General features: G+C 47.1%; 1 protein-coding gene across 18 annotated transcripts in view; it reads right to left on the reverse strand.

Annotated features, from left to right (window-relative positions):
- Positions 1 to 18345, reverse strand: part of CELF2 (CUGBP Elav-like family member 2) — a 482791-nt gene that overhangs the window by 181128 nt on the left and 283318 nt on the right. For all 18 annotated transcript variants that reach the window (XM_048499610.1, XM_048499608.1, XM_048499609.1 and 15 more), the window contains exon 3: positions 10314 to 10396. In XM_048499610.1, the coding sequence (XP_048355567.1) occupies positions 10314 to 10396 (83 nt within the window). The remainder of the gene's footprint in view (positions 1 to 10313; positions 10397 to 18345) is intronic.

Genomic DNA, 18345 nt, shown 5'->3' on the forward strand with positions numbered 1-18345 from the left:
AATATGTGAGCAAAAACTCCCAAATGTAAGCGGAACTAATTTCAGCTAGTCTTGAATTCCTTCCTAACCAATTTGCTCTCACTGTGCAATTCTCAGCCGAATTATACATTTCCAAGCCCATTCGTTTCTGTGGTTTCAGAACGGCAGAACTCCTTTTAGGATTACGTTGTTGGGCTGCTCTTCCCTGGTAGTACACGTCATAGAATAAAAAGGACTTCGTTCTGAGTCCTTGTCGCCACTGGCGTAATGCCCATTGGGCAAGGTGGGCAGCTGCCCAGGGCATCACCTTGTGGGGGGCATCAAAATGCTGGGTTCGTTTTTGGGTATTTTAGTGGTTTTCCATTTTTGGCCTGCAGGGGGCGCAGATTTTAGGCTAGCGGCACCAACATTTCAGCGTATCATCAGGAGACTGTCCTTATGCTACCCCACAAGTTTGGTGAGGTTTGGTTCCGGGAGTCCAAAGTTATGGACTCCCAAAGGGGGTGCCCCTATCCCCCATTGTTTCCAATGGGAGCTAATAGGAGATGAGGGCTACAGTTTTGAGGGTCCATAACTTTGGCCCCCCTGAACCAAACTGCACCAAACTTGGGGGGAATCATTAGGGCAGTCTCCTGATGAGACCCTGAAAGTTTTGAGACTGTGCCTTCAGAAATGTGCCCCCCCAGCCTGCAACCCCCATTGACAGCAATTCAGAAAACTCAATGCAGAACAAAGATTCTTGGGCAAATTTTGGGATGTTCTTGCAGGGAGGGCATTCTTGGATGTATCATCACCAAAATTTCAAGGTATCATCTGGAGACTGTCATGATGGCACCCCCAAGGTTTGGTGCAGTTTGGTTTAGGGGATCCAAAGTTATGGACCCTCAAAAGGGTATCCCCCTTCTCCTTAGCAAAGAATGTGGGATGGGGTACCCCCTTTGAGGGTCCATAACTTTGGACCCTCTAAACCAAACTGCACCAAACATGGGGGGTACCATCAGGACAGTTTCCAGATGATACCCTGAAATTTTGGTGCCAATGCATCCAAAATGCACCCCCTTCAGGAACATCCCAGAAATTTGCCCAAGAATCTTTGTTCTGCATTGAGTTTTCTGTATGACTGTCAATGGGGGTTGCAGGCTGAGGGGGGCACAGTTCTGAATGCACAGTCTCAAAACTTTCAGGGTCTCATAAGGAGACTGCCCTGATGATACCTCCCAGGTTTGGTGAAGTTTGGTTTGGGGGGGGCAAAGTTATGGACCCTCAAAACTGTAGCCCCCATCTCCTATTAGCTCCCATTGGAAACAATGGGGGATGGGCACCCCCTTTGAGAGTCCATAACTTTGGACTCCTTGAACCAAACCTCACCAAACTTGGGGAGTAGCATAAGGACAGTCACCTGATGATATGCTGAAATTTTGGTGCTGATATGTCTAAAAATGCACCCCCTGCAGGCACCAATGTCCTGGCGCAAAAAAAAGTTTGGCTGTGGTGGAGTGGCCGCCCATGGGGGCGGGGGGGGGGGCTCATCCTACTCAGGTTTTGCCCAGGGCTACAGTTTGCCCAGGGCTGCCTCATTACACCCCTGCTTGTCGCTCTGTAACAATCCAATCCTAAGCAGAGACCATTAACTTCAATGGATTTGGAGAGGAGACGTCTGAGGGGGGATATGATTGAAGTCTATAAAAGTATGCATGGGGTAGAAAATGTTGACAGAGAGAAATTTTTCTCTCTTTCTCACAATACTAGAACCAGGGGGCATTCATTGAAAATGCTGGGGGGAAGAATTAGGACTAATCAAAGGAAACACTTCTTCACGCAACGTATGATTGGGGTTTGGAATATGCTGCCACAGGAGGTGGTGATGGCCACTAACCTGGATAGCTTTAAAAAGGGCTTGGACAGATTGATGGAGGAGAAGTCGATCTATGGCTACCAATCTTGATCCTCCTTGATCTCAGATTGCAAATGCCTTAGCAGACCAGGTGCTCAGGAGCAGCAGCAGCAGCAGGCCATTGCTTTCACATCCTGCACGTGAGCTCCCAAGGGCACCTGGTGGGCCACTGCGAGTAGCAGAGTGCTGGACTAGATGGACTCTGGTCTGATCCAGCAGGCTCGTTCTTATGTTCTTATGATTGATATGGGTTTCACATTGCTTAGGGCTACTCTGTGGCTTTTCTAAATCTCAAGATGGTGGCTGGCTTCTTGGCATTTTCGGGAAGACCACTCAATGTGAGAAAAAACCACAACTGTGAATGTCCTCGATAGAGAAGCGCCCACTCTCACGTGCCCACAGAAAGAATGTAGAGAAAGACATGTTGAGAAAAATCAGAGTTACCACTTGCTTTCCTACTTAGGGTAGCCAACCTTTAGGTGGTGATTGGAAGACCGCCCAGGATTACAGCTGATCTCCAAGCAACAGAGATTGGTTCGCTTGGGGAAAATGGCCACTTTGGAAGATGGCCTCTATGGCATGATACCCCAACGAAGTCCCTCCCCTCCCCAAACCCCGCCCTCCTCAGGCTCCATCCCCTGAATCACCAAGTATTTTCCAACCTGAAGTTGGCAACCCTATTTCATATTAGGAAAAACAGTCCTTTCAGTACATGAGTCCAGGCATGAAGAGTTTCAATGGTCAGAACTTGGAATTGATGCTAGAAACAGCTAGATAACTGATGGAATGATTACACTTAGGAATGATGGGTACAAAAAGGCGAGCATCAGATACTACTACTATTACTACTACTATAGGGTATGTGTGTTAAGTCTAGCTTCAGACACTACTACTACTATTGGGTATATGTGTTAAGTCTAGCTCAGGGGTCTACAACCTGCGGCTCTCCAGATGTTCATGGACTACAATGGGCCAGTTGGCCATGGTGGCAGGGGCTGATGGGAATTGTAGTCCATGAACATCTGGAGAGCCACAGGTTGCAGACCCCTGGTCTAGCTTCAGACATTACTACTACTACTACTACTACTACTACTACTACTACTACTACTACTACTACTACTACTACTACATTTTTGTACCCGAAGCCTAAAGAAAGCCCAAAATATTCTGAGAGACCCGTCTCATCCAGCACACTCTCTTTTTGAACTGTTACCATCCGGCAGACGATACAGGTCTATCAAAACTAGGACAAAGAGGCTTAGAGACAGCTTCTACTCTAGAGCTGTGGCGATGCTGAACTCCGCGGCTTCGCGTTGATGTGTTTGGGGCTGTGTAGGGATGGGTGGAGGAAGGGGAAAGTGAGGATGGGGTATGAGTCTGAAATTGTGTGCATCGAGGAATGCTGCTGTAAATTTCATTGTGCGTGCACAATGACAATAAAATGCTTATGCTTATACTTATACTTATGCTTACTGCTACTACTACTACTACGACGACGACGACGACGACGACTACTACTACTACTACTACAGGGTATATGTGTTAAGTCTAGCTTCAGACACTACTGCTGCTGCTGCTACTTCTCTAGTACTATTGGGTATGTGTGTTAAATGCCTTCAAGCTGCTTCTGACTCACAGCAACCCTATGAATCAATGTCCTCCATTAACACCCTTGCTCAGGTCTTGCAAGCCGAGGACCGTGGCTTCTTTTATTGAGTCAATCCATCTCGTGTTGGGTCTTCCTCTTTTCTTGCTGCCTTTCCTACCATCATTGCCTTTTCCAGTGGCTCTTCTCTGCTCATCATGTGACATACCACTCCACTACAATCTAGTCACAAGCAGTGCCATCAGCTAAGAGCTGTTCTCCTAGGATGAACGTGGGTCAGATTTACCTGCAGACATTAGCTGACACCTGGGGTAGTGGGGGTAGGATGAGGCAAGGGAGCCGAGCCGGCCACATGAAGCCCCTTGGGCAAACCGTTGGTTGACTGGCATGAAATTTGCCTGCTGTGGTGGGCCAGGTGTGGGTAGAGCTGAGAGCCTGGGGGCGGGCTTACAAGGCCTCTATGGCATGCCCAGGGCAGACCTGAGTGGTTCCCGGCTCCCTTGCTTCCTGCAGATGGCCAGTTCTCCTCTCCCCCTCCCTTTTTTGATGGTTTTTAACATGATGTTCAGTTGTTTCCATGTATTATTTATTTATTTTATTTATTTATTGTTTCGATTTATAAACCGCCCCATCCTTGTCCTAGCACGGGTGCCAAGAGGTGGCACTCAGAGCCCTCTCCTTGGGCACGCACAAACAGAGTCCCCCCACCCCATATCTAGGCTGGCCTGGGCTGCTGGGCTCGATTATTAGCATTAAACCTAAGACCTAGTTTTGGGGAAGCAGTGTAGATAACCCTGTTAAGCGCTGTTAAACCCCACTGATTTTCATGCAAAGAACTAAAGCGCAATCCTTTACCTGGGAGTAAGTTTGGTTGCTGGCAATGGGGTTTGCTTCTGAGTAAACCCTCCTAGGGTCTTGATTCACCCATTGGAAGAGTTGCACAGTTGCTTCAAAGCAGAGCCACCGACTACCACAAAGCTTAGTCCTGAGTAACGCATGCCTTGGAGCCAACCGTTTTTCCCTAAACTAAAACCTCTATATTCAGGTTAAATTGCCGTGTTGGCACTTTGTGATAAATATGTGGGTTTTGGGTTGCGATTTGGGCACTCGGTTTCGGAAAGGTTCACCATCACTGTCCTAGCTGGTGGGTTGGCACTGGGATTCTTTTGGGGGGGAGGCGGACCCTGCGTGCCAGCCTGTCCATTGGCAGGGGCCCCCATTGGGGGTCTCAGGTGTTGTGGCAGGTCATATGCCACCTGGGCCACCAGAAGTCTGAGTCCATCCCCATGTGGCACCTCTGCTCCTATTACCTATAATCTGTGGCCAGGAAAGTTTCGCCAACAACGACTGAGATGTTTATATTGCCTACCCCCCCCGCTCAGTTTCACATCCTCGGCCTAGCAAATACAGCCCAGACTGTCCTTGAAAATAATTATTCTCTCGTGCATTGAGAAAAGCCTATTCTAACCAATTTTTAAACAATTAAAGTCAATCGTATTAAATTTTTGTGAACCACAAGAAAAAACAGAGAAGAGGTGCTATAATTGATCAGTGCAAGAGCTCTTTCACATACACTGGATGAAAAGAAATACCAAAAACCTCACGTAGGGGAGTGAAAGAACGCGTGAAAACTCACAGCAATTCATTTCATGCCCTTCAACATTAGCTACACAATTTGCTCCCAAAACGCCGAAGCAAAACAGACAGAAGGCACGTGCCAGGTTCAGGTAAAATGCAACGCTGCGTGCTATTGTTTTCTATTCCCCAAACAACCGGGAATTTCCTAAAGATCTAATGGCCGTTCTGGCTGGGAAGAAGATGATACAGAAGAAGCTGTGCTTTTGGAGTGAAAACACAGGACGGAAGGTTTGCTTGGTTTGTAGGCTCTTGGCTTTCAGACAGAAGGCCCTTTTCAGAAGATCATCTGCTGGGATGCCGGAAAAGCTTTTGTTGATTAGCAGGTGGCTGCTGTTTCAGTAGGATGCTACATTACTGGCATTTTGTTACACTCCTGTTTAAAAGCGCTTCTTAAATAGATATCGGGTGTTCTGTCTGACGTTTGCCAAGCCAAGCCAAGCCAAGCAGAGCGTAAGGGTAAACTGTGAGAGGGATAAAGATACGAAAAGGGGGGGGGCATCAATAGAGCTACGTTAGCCGTGATTCAACAGAACTGGCCCACGTGTGCAGGAAGGATTTCTTCCAGTCTGGCATCGCTTGCTTCCGTAAGACCTGATTCAGTTCTTCAAGCACCCAGTGGATAGGTTGGCAGTACTGAGTCCAAAAAGAAAGGAGGGTGGGAGAAAACAATACAAGCATCTCCATGACTGGGCCAATCCCTTGTAGATATGGATATTGCAAGCCTTGGATTTGGAACACACGCTACCTCTCAAAGAGGAGACCCGTTTATAGTCAAGGTTAACTGTGCCACTTGTCTCTTAGACCTTTCTGTCATCTATTAGATGTTTATCTTCCCCTTCTTTTAAGGAGCCCTGGGTGCAGAGGTGGGATCCAGCAGGTTTTCACAGGTTCCCAAGAGTAGGTTACTAATTATTTGTGTGTGCCGAGAGGGGGTTACTAATTGGTGATTTTGCCATGTGATTTTTGCCTTAGTTACACCCCTCCTCTCAGCAGTAGCGCGCAGAACTTGAAGCAGTCTAGCAGGAGGTGCACCGGCGTGCGTGGCAGCCTCGCATGCTCTCTGCGCAGTGCATTCTGCTCCCTGCCCCAGTGATCGGCGCAGCTGCTGTGGGTCTCTTTGCCACAGCCCTGCCTTGGCAGGGAATGCCCCACCCAGGAATGCCTGGCCACGCCCCCATCGTGCCCCACCCAGCCCCATTGGCGCTACGCCACAGTTTGAATCCCACCACCATGGGAACCTGTTATTAAAATTTTTGGATCCCACCACTGCCTGGGTGCCTTACATGGGTACCCTCCCCATCTCTCAAACCCCCCCTGATGTAGGTTCAGCTGCAACACCATAACAAGACCTGGGGTTCTCAACCTTTTTGTGGGCTTTTCTGCAAAATTCATTTAAAATGTTTTGAGGCAGGAAATAAAACCTGTCCTCCGCAGAGTTCTACGTTGTGTTTACCCCAAAAGATTTTATTTCCAGCGTCAAAACATTTTAAAAGAATCCCCCTTTTACAATGATTCTCTGGCTGAAGCACACACACTATCTGACAAACAGCTAATTGCTGAGGGGTTATGCGGATCTGGGAACCTTGATTGACAGGTGGGTTCAAATGGGATTCTACCCTTGGCCTGGGAGAGGGATAGTTGAGTGTGGTAGTTGAGACAAACAGTTAGAGGTTGGCGCTAGGGAAAGGAGGAGGAGGAGGAGGAGGAGGAGGAGGAGGAGGAGAAGAAGAAGAAGAAGAAGAAGAAGAAGAAGAAGAAGAAGAAGAAGAAGAAGAAGAAGAAGAAGAAGAAGAAGAAGAAGAAGAAGAAGAAGAAGAAGAAGAAGAAGAGGAAGAGTTTGGATTTATATCCCCCTTTCTCTCCTGTAGGAGACTCAAAGGGGCTGACAATCTCCTTTCCCTTCTCCCCTCACAACAAACACCCTGTGAGGTAGGTGGGGCCAAGAGAGCTCAGAAGAACTGTGACTAGCCCAAGGTCACCCAGCTGGCGTGTGTGGGAGTGTACAACCTAATCTGAATTCCCCAGATAAGCCTCCACAGCTCAGGCGGCAGAGATGGAAATCAAACCTGGTTCCTCCAGATTAGATACACGAGCTCTTAACCTCCTACGCCTAGTATAGGAATCAGCAGGATCCTGAGCTAGGGAAGTGAAATCAGTAGGTCTTCTCTGAGGGAAATAGATCCTGGGAAAAGAGGTGCTTCCGAGCAAGTGTTAAAGAAGGAAAACTGGAACCTGGGTGTACGTTCCTATCTCCACAGACCTTACAAATTTTGTGTCAAATAAATTTATGCCCGTTTACCTAAGGAGTGACAGCCAAGAGATCTCTTTCAACAGTTACAAACATCTACGGATAGAACAAAACAGTTCTTGTGACAAGCTATCTATCGTATATAGTTATACAAATTTTCCCTCATTCCTGTTGTCTTTTCACCTGCCAGGTTTAAACCTGAAACCTCCCTGACAGACTGACTTGACCATTTCCCCAAAAAGAGAAAAATAAAACAGTTTACGTGTTGAGAATTCATATCAGCCTTAGGGGTGCCATATTTAGACATATACTAACAAAGGGTTGATTTTCAATCCCTCAGCTTCCTAGACTGTGTCAGAATACATCTATAGACATTTTATATATCTGGAGGGGTAAGGGACTATAGTACCCCCAAATAACATTTTTGTTTACCTCACTTCCTGGGTCTGATAATACACGTCTGTGCATTTTTATTGAATTATTTTTAACATTTTAAATGTTTTAAAATGTTTGAAAGCTTTAATGGTTTTGTGTTTGCTGCCCTGGAGACCCCGAACAGGTGGAAAAACAGTAAAAAAATGCTTTAAAAACATATGAATATATAGGCGCCCCAATTCAGAGGGCTATTTGCATGCCAGTTCATCTGGGTGATGTTCTTCATAGATGTTTCCAGGGGAAGTGTAGCAAAATACATCATTAGCTCCTTATTAATTCTGCGGCGCACACACACACACACACACACACATACACACACAAACACAAAAGGCGAGTTCTTTAAAATAGTGGTGCTGCGACTTTAAATTACAGAACTAGCTCAGTGTTTAATGAGAGACTTAGCCCAGCAGGGTTTCTGTTAAATTAAGTTGTGCCTTCACATCACAGTGGGAAAACAGGTGTATATTGGTTTAGAATTATGGAAATGTTGACTAATTCCAAGGCTTGTAATCAAACAGCAAGGCATCCAAGCAATACTGCCTTCCAAGAGGCGGCATTAATCATTCATGCCCAGCAACGTTTTCTTCCTGTCCACTAAAAAGGCTGCAACTCCGAAGGAAGGGAAAGTATGTCAATGCGCACGAGTCTGTTAAGGAGCAGGATTTATCAGCTCGAGTCACACGTGAAAGCAGAGCGCCGGAATCCAACCTCATTTGAAATGGATAATGCAACGGGGGGAGAATGGCTGCAAAAGTAATTGAGCTTTAAGACCTTCTTGGGTCCTGACTTTTTTTGTTCGATTTGGGCCCTTCGCTGGAAGGATCAGAAGAAAGCAGGAAGCCGTTTGCAAGAACAGACAGACGCTCTTGCAGAGGTGAGGCGGGAGGAGGCTTCTATTGCAGACCAGCGTTCCTGTTTTCCCAAAGTCAGGTTTTCCAATTCTGGGTTGGGAAATACCTGGAGGTTTTTGGGGGCGGAGCCTAAGGAGGGGCAGGGTTTGGAGGTGGGCGGGGCCTCAGCAGGATATAATGCCATAGAATCCACCCTCTAAACAGCCATTTTCTCCAGGGGAGCTGATCTCTGTCACCTGGAGATCCACTGAGATAGCAGGAGATCCACCCTACCCGAAGCCCAACTACCTATACCAGTTTGGGAAAGATGTTGAAACCAGGAATCCTTCATGCAGCTCAACAAACATCAGAAGATTGATGGGACGTTCCAGTGCCTCCAGAAGAAACAGAGAAAACACCAACTCCCTGGGAGGGTGTTGGGGGGCCTAGCAGAACTGGGCTGGATCCTGGGTCCGGGAAGGGTGGGCAGGGGAGTGGATGGAATGTTGTCCACCAGTGGGTAAGCAGGATTGAAAAGCAGACTCATTTTGGTCAATTCCGCACTCTCTGACTCGACCTAGATTCGACCCGTCAGGCTGAAAGTGCCGACCTAGGTCAATTCCTCCGTTACTCCCCACAGCAGCCGAGGTTGTTTTGCCGGAGCTGGCCTGCATGGAGGCTGGGGGGGTGGGGCTCGGAAGTGGTAGGTTGCCCAGGCGGGTGCTGTGGCTGCCCGCCATCAAGCCCCGCCTGCCGCCCATGCGGCTGGTGTGCATGCCATTTCGTAATGTGTGTGTGTGTGTGGGGGGGGTGATGGCAGGGGATGGCAGGGGCTGATGGGAATTGTAGTCCATAACATCTGGAGTGCCAAAGGTTCGCCACCACTGCTGTAGGCCGTATGCCTCTGCGAGCACTGCCTTATAAGCTTATGAGGCACCAGCTGTTCTAGTTCAGTCACTGGTGCGGAATGGAAGTTGTTTTGGCCCTGGGGAAGGTTGCCTTGTCTCTGGATCTTGTCTCTGGACAGTGAGGTTGGTGAGGGGCCATTCCCCCCTTGGGAAAGGGTAGTCGGGGTGGTGACATGTGCCGTGGGGCATGACGTGGGGCATAATGGAGGGCACTCATCTGCTTCTGCTTTAGGTCTGGCAATAGAAGCCTCAATGCTTATTCCTGATGCGGTTTCATAATAAAGAAATCATCTGAACACAGAGTCTCATTATTGAACAGTCCACAGGCAGGACAACGCCTCTCCTTATCTTTGCCTTGAGATCCCCATGGTCTTTAAGTCGCCAGGAGTCGTTTACAACTGGACAGCACACACACGCACACACACATGCACAACATCAAACCCTCTCTTCCTGAAGGAGCCCTGGGAATTTGTGTTCGCTCCAGAAAACCCCTGAAATCCTTTGTTGTTTCGCACCTGGGAGCAGGTCCCCGGAGGACCGTAAGAGCCATTATGGAGCTTGCTAACAAGACCGCTAGACCTTCCCGGTGCCAGAGTTAGCGCAAGCAGAGCCGTCAGGTCATTAACCTTCCTTGAAAAGACCAAAGCTGTTTGGGGCATTAAGAACTGGTAAGCTGCACCTTTTTGGAAAGGGAGTAACTGTGTTCTCATGCTTCTCTCAAGCCACAAAAATTATTACAGAGGGGGGAAAAATAAATAAAAGTAAATGTACTCACCCCAGGTAAAGTTTTAATATTGTGGAGGGCATTTTGTGCTTCAAGTGCTGCTTTTCTTGTATAAAATGTTACGAAACAACAACCTACAGAGAGAAATTGAGAAGCTGTTCAGAAATCACCAGGAATGGTTTTGTTCAGCCTACAATAGAAAGAGGAAGAAAAGCCGGAAAGAAAAGAGATGATTGAGCAACATTATTATATGACGGCTGAGGGGGGGGGGGGGGAAGCAAAATATAACCCACCTGCATAGGTGGCACAAATAAAAGAGATGCTTTATTGTTTAAAATGGGGGTAGGGGAGAGATTAAAATCGCCCGTGCTTATTGTATCCGTGCCACATACCTACAGCTTCAGTAAACCGCAACTGCTTGGAAATCAAGTTAACCGGAGTTCAGCTGGTAGCACAATGTAAACAATCGAGTATCTTTCCCCACAGCCGGCTGTGACTCACGGTTTTGATAGCAGAGGTGAGGCCGGGCAGAAACATATCAACGGCGCATTCCGCACATCACAAATATAATCCCTTTAGGACCTTATGAAAAACATTTCGGGGAAGAACGCCGCACAGCTTTCTTCCCCAAAACAAGTTCAGCCTGTAATATTTCAACCCGGATTTTTCAAAAATTGCTAAACTAGTGATCTTTTCCTCCCAGCCCGGATTGAAGACGATTCCTGACTGCGGAGTGAACGCAAAGCAGGCAGGAAACCAGTGGTGGGATTCAGCAGGTTCGCACCACTTTGGCTGAACCGGTTGTGAAATGGTGCTTGTAAACCAGGGGTCTTCAAACTATGGCCCTCCAGACGTTCATGGACTACAATTCCCATCAGCCCCTGCCAGCATGGCCAAGTGGTAGGACTCATGGGAATTGTAGTCTATGAACATCTGGAGGGCCATAGTTTGAAGACCCCCGTTGTAAACAATCATTAAAATTATTTGAATTCCCACCACCAGAACCGGTTGTTAAATTGTTTGAATCCCATCACTGCAGGAAACCCTTGATTTCTCCTGCCCAAACCTCTAACTTTTATTTCCACCGTTCGCCATTTTGTATGTTGCAACAGATTGTCCGTGAGAACTTCCCAAAGAGGTTTCCTCAACCTGCAGCTTATCTGTTTGCTATTTCGCTGTCAAAAGTAGATGAACAGAGTTTGTTTTGCACGTGTCGTTTTTCCTTTTAGTGTTTTGTATTGAGGGGGATGTCTGCAAAGCTGCGGCAACATGATTAGAGAAGCTGCAATATGCTGATTTGTACTGATGCAGCTTTGCAGACATCCCCCTCAAAAGAAAACAATAAAAGGGGATGTGCATGGGAAAGCAACATGTGTAAGGGATTGCTAGGCTAAACAAACATTATTCATCAACTTTTGACAGTAAAATAGCAAATGGATGAGCTGCAAGCAGAAGAAACCTACGTAGGGAATCTTCACGGAGATTTTGCTGCAGCACACAAAATGGAGGGTGCCACTGTGAAACTGACAAGAGCTCTGTGTAGCAGTTGGGGAAAAAAAGATCCATTTTGGCTGGCAACGCTTGTAATCTCCCATGATGTGTGAACACAAAATCTCCAAAAGAATATTTTCTATTGTTCTAAAGATGTTATATTTTAGCTGTGCAGAATCCACCAAGGTATGACATCCTAGAGCGTACACACATACACAAACAAGCACAGCCTCAGTTTGTGAATCAGGACTTGGAGGCCCACTGATGACCTTTGCAACCTTCCCCATACAGCAGCAAGTTCTAATCTAGGCAACCATTTTATCTTCAGGAGTCAATAAGAAATGGTAAACTTTTAACTGACAATCACTGCAAATTACTAAGTTGGTGTCTAAATTTGGCGTAATGGTTATGAACTTTGCCATAATTTAATGGCACAGAACTACAATTAAATTGAATTAATAATAATAATAATAATAATAATAAGAAGAAGAATAAGAATAAGAATAAGAAGAAGAAGAAGAAGAAGAAGAAGAAGAAGAAGAAGAAGAAGAAGAAGGAGGAGGAGGAGGAGGAGGAGGAGGAGGAGAAGGAGAAGGAGAAGGAGAAGAGTTGGATTTATATCCCCCCTTTCTCTCCTGTAAAAAGACTGAAAGGGGCTTACAAACTTCTTTCCCTCCCCCGCCCCAACAAACACTCTGTGAGGTAGGTAGGGTTCAGAGAGGTCAGAAGAATGGTGACTAGCCCAAGGACACCCAGCTGGCGTGTGTGGGAGTGCACAGGCTAATCTGAATTCCCCAGAAAAGCCTCCACAGCTCAAGCGGCAGAGCAGGGAATCAAACCCGGTTCCTCCAGATTAGAGTGCACCTGCTCTTAACCACTACGCCACTGCTGCTACAATTAGATATAGTGGATATGATTTTGTGATCAAACACATTACAAATGTAATGTGTTTGTTTTATGTATGCTTTAATTATTGCTTCTAGAAAATAATGAACACTTTGACTTATCTTCAGGAGTAAGCTCTTGCCCCGAAGGGGGTGATTGGGCAGGAGGCCTGGAGATCTCTCAGGACGACAACTGATTTTCAGACAACAGAGATTCATTCTCCTGGAGAAAATGGCTGCTTTGGAGGGTGGAGCGTGCTGAGGCCCCTCCCCCAAATCTGCCCTCCTTAGGCTTCACCCACATATCTCCAGGAATTTCCCAACACGGAGTTGGTAAAAAACAGAGGGGGGAAATAATAACGGGCTTAGTGAGAAAGGAATGTGTTGTATCCCTCATGCCGCACAAACACACCTTCCCAGGACAGGCTAAGATTGCATACCTCAGCCAATGTGCAGACCCTCTTGTGTCAGTATAAGTGACACATTTTTTCTAGAATAATCCATGAAGAAGAAGAAGAAGAAGAAGAAGAAGAAGAAGAAGAAGAAGAAGAAGAAGAAGAAGAGGAGGAGGAGGAGGAGGAGGAGGAGGAGTTTGGATTTATATCCCCCTTTCCTGCAGGAGACTCAAAGGGGCTTACAATCTCCTTGCCCTTCCCCCCCTCACAACAAACACCCTGTGAGGTAGGTGGGGCTGAGAGAGCTCCGAGAAGCTGTGACTAGCCCAAGGTCACCCAGCTGGCGTGTGTGGGAGTGTACAGGCTAATCTGAATTCCCCAGAAAAGTCTCCACAGCTCAGGCGGCAGAGCTGGGAATCAAACCCGGTTCCTCCAGATTAGATACACGAGCTCTTAACCTCCTACGCCACTGCTGCAGGCTTTGAGCTAACAATGGCTACCCATGTTGTATTCCAAATGCAAACAGCGAAAGGATGTTTTTGCAGCTGTAATACACGGAGAAGTGTCCTCTGCCTTTTAAATGAGCTGCGTGCCAGCGTTTTGGCGGGCACGGAGGCAGTGGCGTTGTTGTGGAGGAGCTGTCAGGAGGACGGCCGTTCGCTAACAAACGCAAGCCGGCTCGCCCTTAAATTTTCACAGTTGACAAGAGGGACCATTTGGTGATTATTCCAGCCCTTTAAGGATCAGTATCAGCATCAGTAAATGATCATTAAATCAGCCAAGGGCTACACTTTCTATAGAGGGATTTGATTGTATCCTCCCAGTTCACTTCTCTCGCTCCCTTTTTCTGATACCAATCTTTGTAATTTCAGATTAAGGGTGAATTTATACTAGTGCCATGGTGGCGAACCTTTGGCACTCCAGATGTTATGGACTACAATTCCCATCAGCCCCTGCCAGCATGGCCAATTAGCCATATAAATTCACCCTTAATCTGAAATTACAAAGATTGGTAATTACAAAGATACTCTTAACCTCCTACACCACTGCTGCTCCCGCTTTAAACTCTGCTGATACACCAAGGGGACACCGCTGGCAAGGGGACACCACTGAAATAGCCCTCTCACTAGTTGGTGCCCACCACACCTCTGCAGGCAGAGCTACAGAGAAGAGGCCTTGGGAAGAAGATCTTAACTCGTCACCTCTTTTTATCGCACCGCCACCACCACCTTTTTTCCTCTCCTTGGCCAATGCCAATTCGTTCCTCGCTTCACTTCCCCAACACCCAAGCTCGACATAGGACATCTTGTTCCTCCTTCCTGCTTTTAACTCTTTCAAATCAGAGTTCACAGGGAATCCCTTTGGACCAGAAAACAGGGTCAGGACAGTAACGAATGCAGGAGAAACACATCTGCGGCAAACAGCATGACATGTCGGAAGACTGAAGCTTTACAAGTCCATATTCTCAATAAAACCACTTTGCTGTTTTTTCATGTTTGAAAGTCACAATGTATCAGCTCTCGCAGAGCAACTCCTGGCATTGACTGCAAGCTTTAAAAAGAGCCACGCCGTCGTTATGAATGTCTAAACATATACCGACTATATATAGAACCGCACTCGGCACACAGAGCTCTTCCCCGAGGGCCGGGTGCTGACTAATGACCATCACTAAGACAGACAGCCCAGACTTAAAGTATCTCCCTCTTACATTTTTACAACTGAATTCCACTGAGCATGAGGTTCTTTTACATGCCTGGGAGCAGGAGAGCATGACTACTACACACATCAAAAGAAAATTCCATGACTATGCATGGACCTCCAATGGCTGATACCGCAGATGACCGGCAGCTATTCCATCCTTGATTGGACTAAGCACCATTTTTATGCGTTTTAGGGCACTATTGTTTATTATAATTTTGTGGATTACTAGCAGTAGAGTCCATTGTATGAACAAATGCAACGGGCTCTAGAAAACGTAGTCAGTTAACAGCACCTACTGCTTTTCTTCTCCACTTGGCCCTGCAATTTACAACAGATAACAAAAAACCTAGAAGAAGAAGAAGAAGAAGAAGAAGAAGAAGAAGAAGAAGAAGAAGAAGAAGAAGAAGAAGAAGAGGAGGAGGAGGAGGAGGAGGAGGAGGAGGAGGAGGAGGAGTTTGGATTTATATCCCCCCTTTCTCTCCTGCAGGAGGCTCAAAGGGGCTTACAATCTCCTTGCCCTTCCCCCCTCACAACAAACACCCTGTGAGGTAGGTGGGGCTGAGAGAGCTCCGAGAAGCTGTGACTAGCCCAAGGTCACCCAGCTGGCGTGTGTGGGAGTGAACAGGCTAATCTGAATTCCCCAGATAAGCCTCCACAGCTCAGGCGGCAGAGCTGGGAATCAAACCCGGTTCCTCCAGATTAGATACACGAGCTGTTAACCTCCTATGCCACTGCTGCTCCTAGCCTAATTATTCAATTTAAAAATGCTTGCTTACAGATTCCCCCCCCCCCCAAACTCCCCTAACTTTACAAATGGGCTCTCCTTTCTCAGATTTATTTTTGTATTTGAGTGCCAATATCAGATGTGTATTGTCTTCTTGCAAGGCTGCTAATGGCTATTGTGTAATGGCTAATGGCTATTGTGTAAATGTTTATATAAACATTAACTATACTGTCTATTTGAGGACAGCCAGAAACTCTTTGGGCCAGGGATCCACCCGTAGGTGGTTACTAGCGGAGCGTAACGCCCTCTGGGGGGCAAACCGGAAGAGGTGGTTCGGCAGGTATGCTGGTCCCAGACTGTTTGGGGCCTTAAATTAAAACCTTGAACTGGATTCGGCGCTCCACCTGGAGCCAATGCAACTGTCAGGCAAGATAGCAACAGAATATGCGGATTGATAATGAGCAGGAACAGCAGGGCTATGAGTCGGAAATGGACGCCTCCTGAACCCTGGGTCTTGAGCAAGTGCCTCAATGTCACCCTCTAATGGCACCTTGAGTAATCTACTAGCTGAACAACACAATCTCCCTTCCATCACTTCCAGCTCAATTACACAAACACGTTTATTGTGGGAAGACTAATGAGCATGGATGAATGGCCCATCATGGATAACATCACTTCTATACTTTCAAAGTTCATAGGAGCAGTAGTGGCGTAGTAGTTAAGAGAAGGTGTTCTCTAATCTAGAGGAACCAGGTTTGATTCCCAACTCTGCTGCCTGAGCTGTGGAGGCTTACCTGGGGAATTCAGATTAGCCTGTACACTCCAACGCATGCCAGCTGGATGACCTTGGACTAGCCACAGTTCTTCTGAGCTCTCTCAGCCCCATCTACCTCACAGGGTATTTGTTGTGAGGGGGGAAGGGAAAGGAGTTTGTAAGCCCCTTTGAGTCTCCTATTAAGTTTGTAAGTTTGTAAGCCCCTTTGTAAGCCTCCTATTAAGTTTGTAAGTTTGTAAGCCCCTTTGAGTCTCCTATTAAGAGAGAAAGACAACTCTTCTTCTTCATCTTCAAAGTTTTGGTATTGACCTTTAAGGCTTCGAGTGGTGTTAAACCCACATATCTCCGAGACAGCATTTTCCCTATTGCCCTCCAAGAAGTTCTCTTTCCTCTTGTACATGGCCCAGTGTTTGATTGACACTATAGGGTTGCCAGCGAGTTGAGAAATACCTGGAGATTTTAAGGGGTGTAGCCTGAGGAGAGCGGGGTTTGGGAATGGGAGGGACTTCCATGAGGTATAATGCCATATAGTCCACCTTCCAAGGAAGCCATTTTCTCCAGGGGATCTGAACCCGGTTGCCTAGAGAGCTGTTCTAATATCAGGATATTTGCAGCCACTAGCCCACAGGTGTCAAACTCACAGCCCTCCAGATGTTATGGACTGCAGTTCCCATCATCCCCTGCCAGCATCATGCTGGCAGGGGATGATGGGGACTGTAGTCCATAACATCTGGAGGGCCGCAAGTTTGACATCTATGCACTAGCCAAAGGTTGCCAACCCTAACCCAATTAATTTCCTCATTAGTAATTATTTCTAATCCCACCCATTCAGCAAGGATCTCAGGACAGTGACTTTTCCCCCACGGGTGTTGGTGCGGAGAGCCAATTTTAACAAGATGTGCACGAGTGCAATATCTCACGGGAAAGCGCTTGTCTCTTTTCCAGCATCAAACCCAAAAGGGGCCGATAAGCCATGCTCCATTTCCCCCAGCACAGCTAGGGTTGTAAATTCTGCCTTGAGAAATCCCTGGATATTTGGAAGCGGGCCCTGGGGAGGGCAGAGTTTGGGGGAAGTGAGGGAGCTCGGCAAGGATGGGATGCCGTAAATCCCCCCTCCAACACAGCCATTTCCACCAGGGGAACTAATTTATGTAGAATGGAAACAAGAAGAAGAAGAAGAGTTTGGATTTATATCCCCCCTTTCTCTCCTGCAGGAGACTCAAAGGGGCTTACAATCTCCTTGCCCTTCCCCCCTCACAACAAACACCCTGTGAGGTAGGTGGGGCTGAGAGAGCTCTGAGAAGCTGTGACTAGCCTAAGGTCACCCAGCTGGCGTGTGTGGGAGCGTACAGGCTAATCTGAATTCCCCAGATAAGCCTCCACAGCTCAGGCGACAGAGCTGGGAATCAAACCCGGTTCCTCCAGATTACATACACGAGCTCTTAACCTCCTACGCCACTGCTGCTCCAAGCTGTAATTGTGAGAGAACCCCTGAAATTGTTGACCACAGAAAGCCACAGTAGAGAAGGAAGGAAGCCCAGTCAAGGGGTGGGGTGGGTGGACGTGGCTGTTATTTGGAGGCCTAGAGGGCCTGCAATGGGAAGCTGTCGAAACTTTTTTCCCAAAGGCCCATAAAATCCGGCAGCTTCCCCTGTCCCAGCTGTCCAGTTGCCAAGTAGTGCATGTGCCTGGCTGAACGAGGCCTCAACAGCGGTTCAACGTGAAAAGTACAGCTCAGCCGATATAGCTGTGACCAATTTTTAATTTCACAAAACCCAACCAGCTTTGGGGAGGGCGGAGAGTTCAAAACATCAGCAGTTGCACAATTCGCTATCTAATCTTTCAACGTCTGTCGTTTCCCATCCCCAGTAAAGTCAGTTTGGGGCCTCATCTACGTTGTGCATAAACCACTGCTGGACTGACAACGCAGAGATCGGAGCGACGCGATCTTATCGCTGGGAATCTTCAAAGGCACGCTGGCAATTTTCAAAAGGAAGGGTGTGGAATCTGCTTTTTGCTTCTAGTCTAATAAAATAAACACTTTTTTTAAAAAAAACAAGCTATAATTATTATTTGATGATTGAGCTCCGTATTATTTTAGCTCTCTCTCTCT

The sequence above is a fragment of the Sphaerodactylus townsendi genome, linkage group LG06 (assembly GCF_021028975.2).
Source record: "Sphaerodactylus townsendi isolate TG3544 linkage group LG06, MPM_Stown_v2.3, whole genome shotgun sequence".
In the NCBI taxonomy this organism is placed as follows: Eukaryota; Metazoa; Chordata; class Lepidosauria; order Squamata; family Sphaerodactylidae; genus Sphaerodactylus; species Sphaerodactylus townsendi.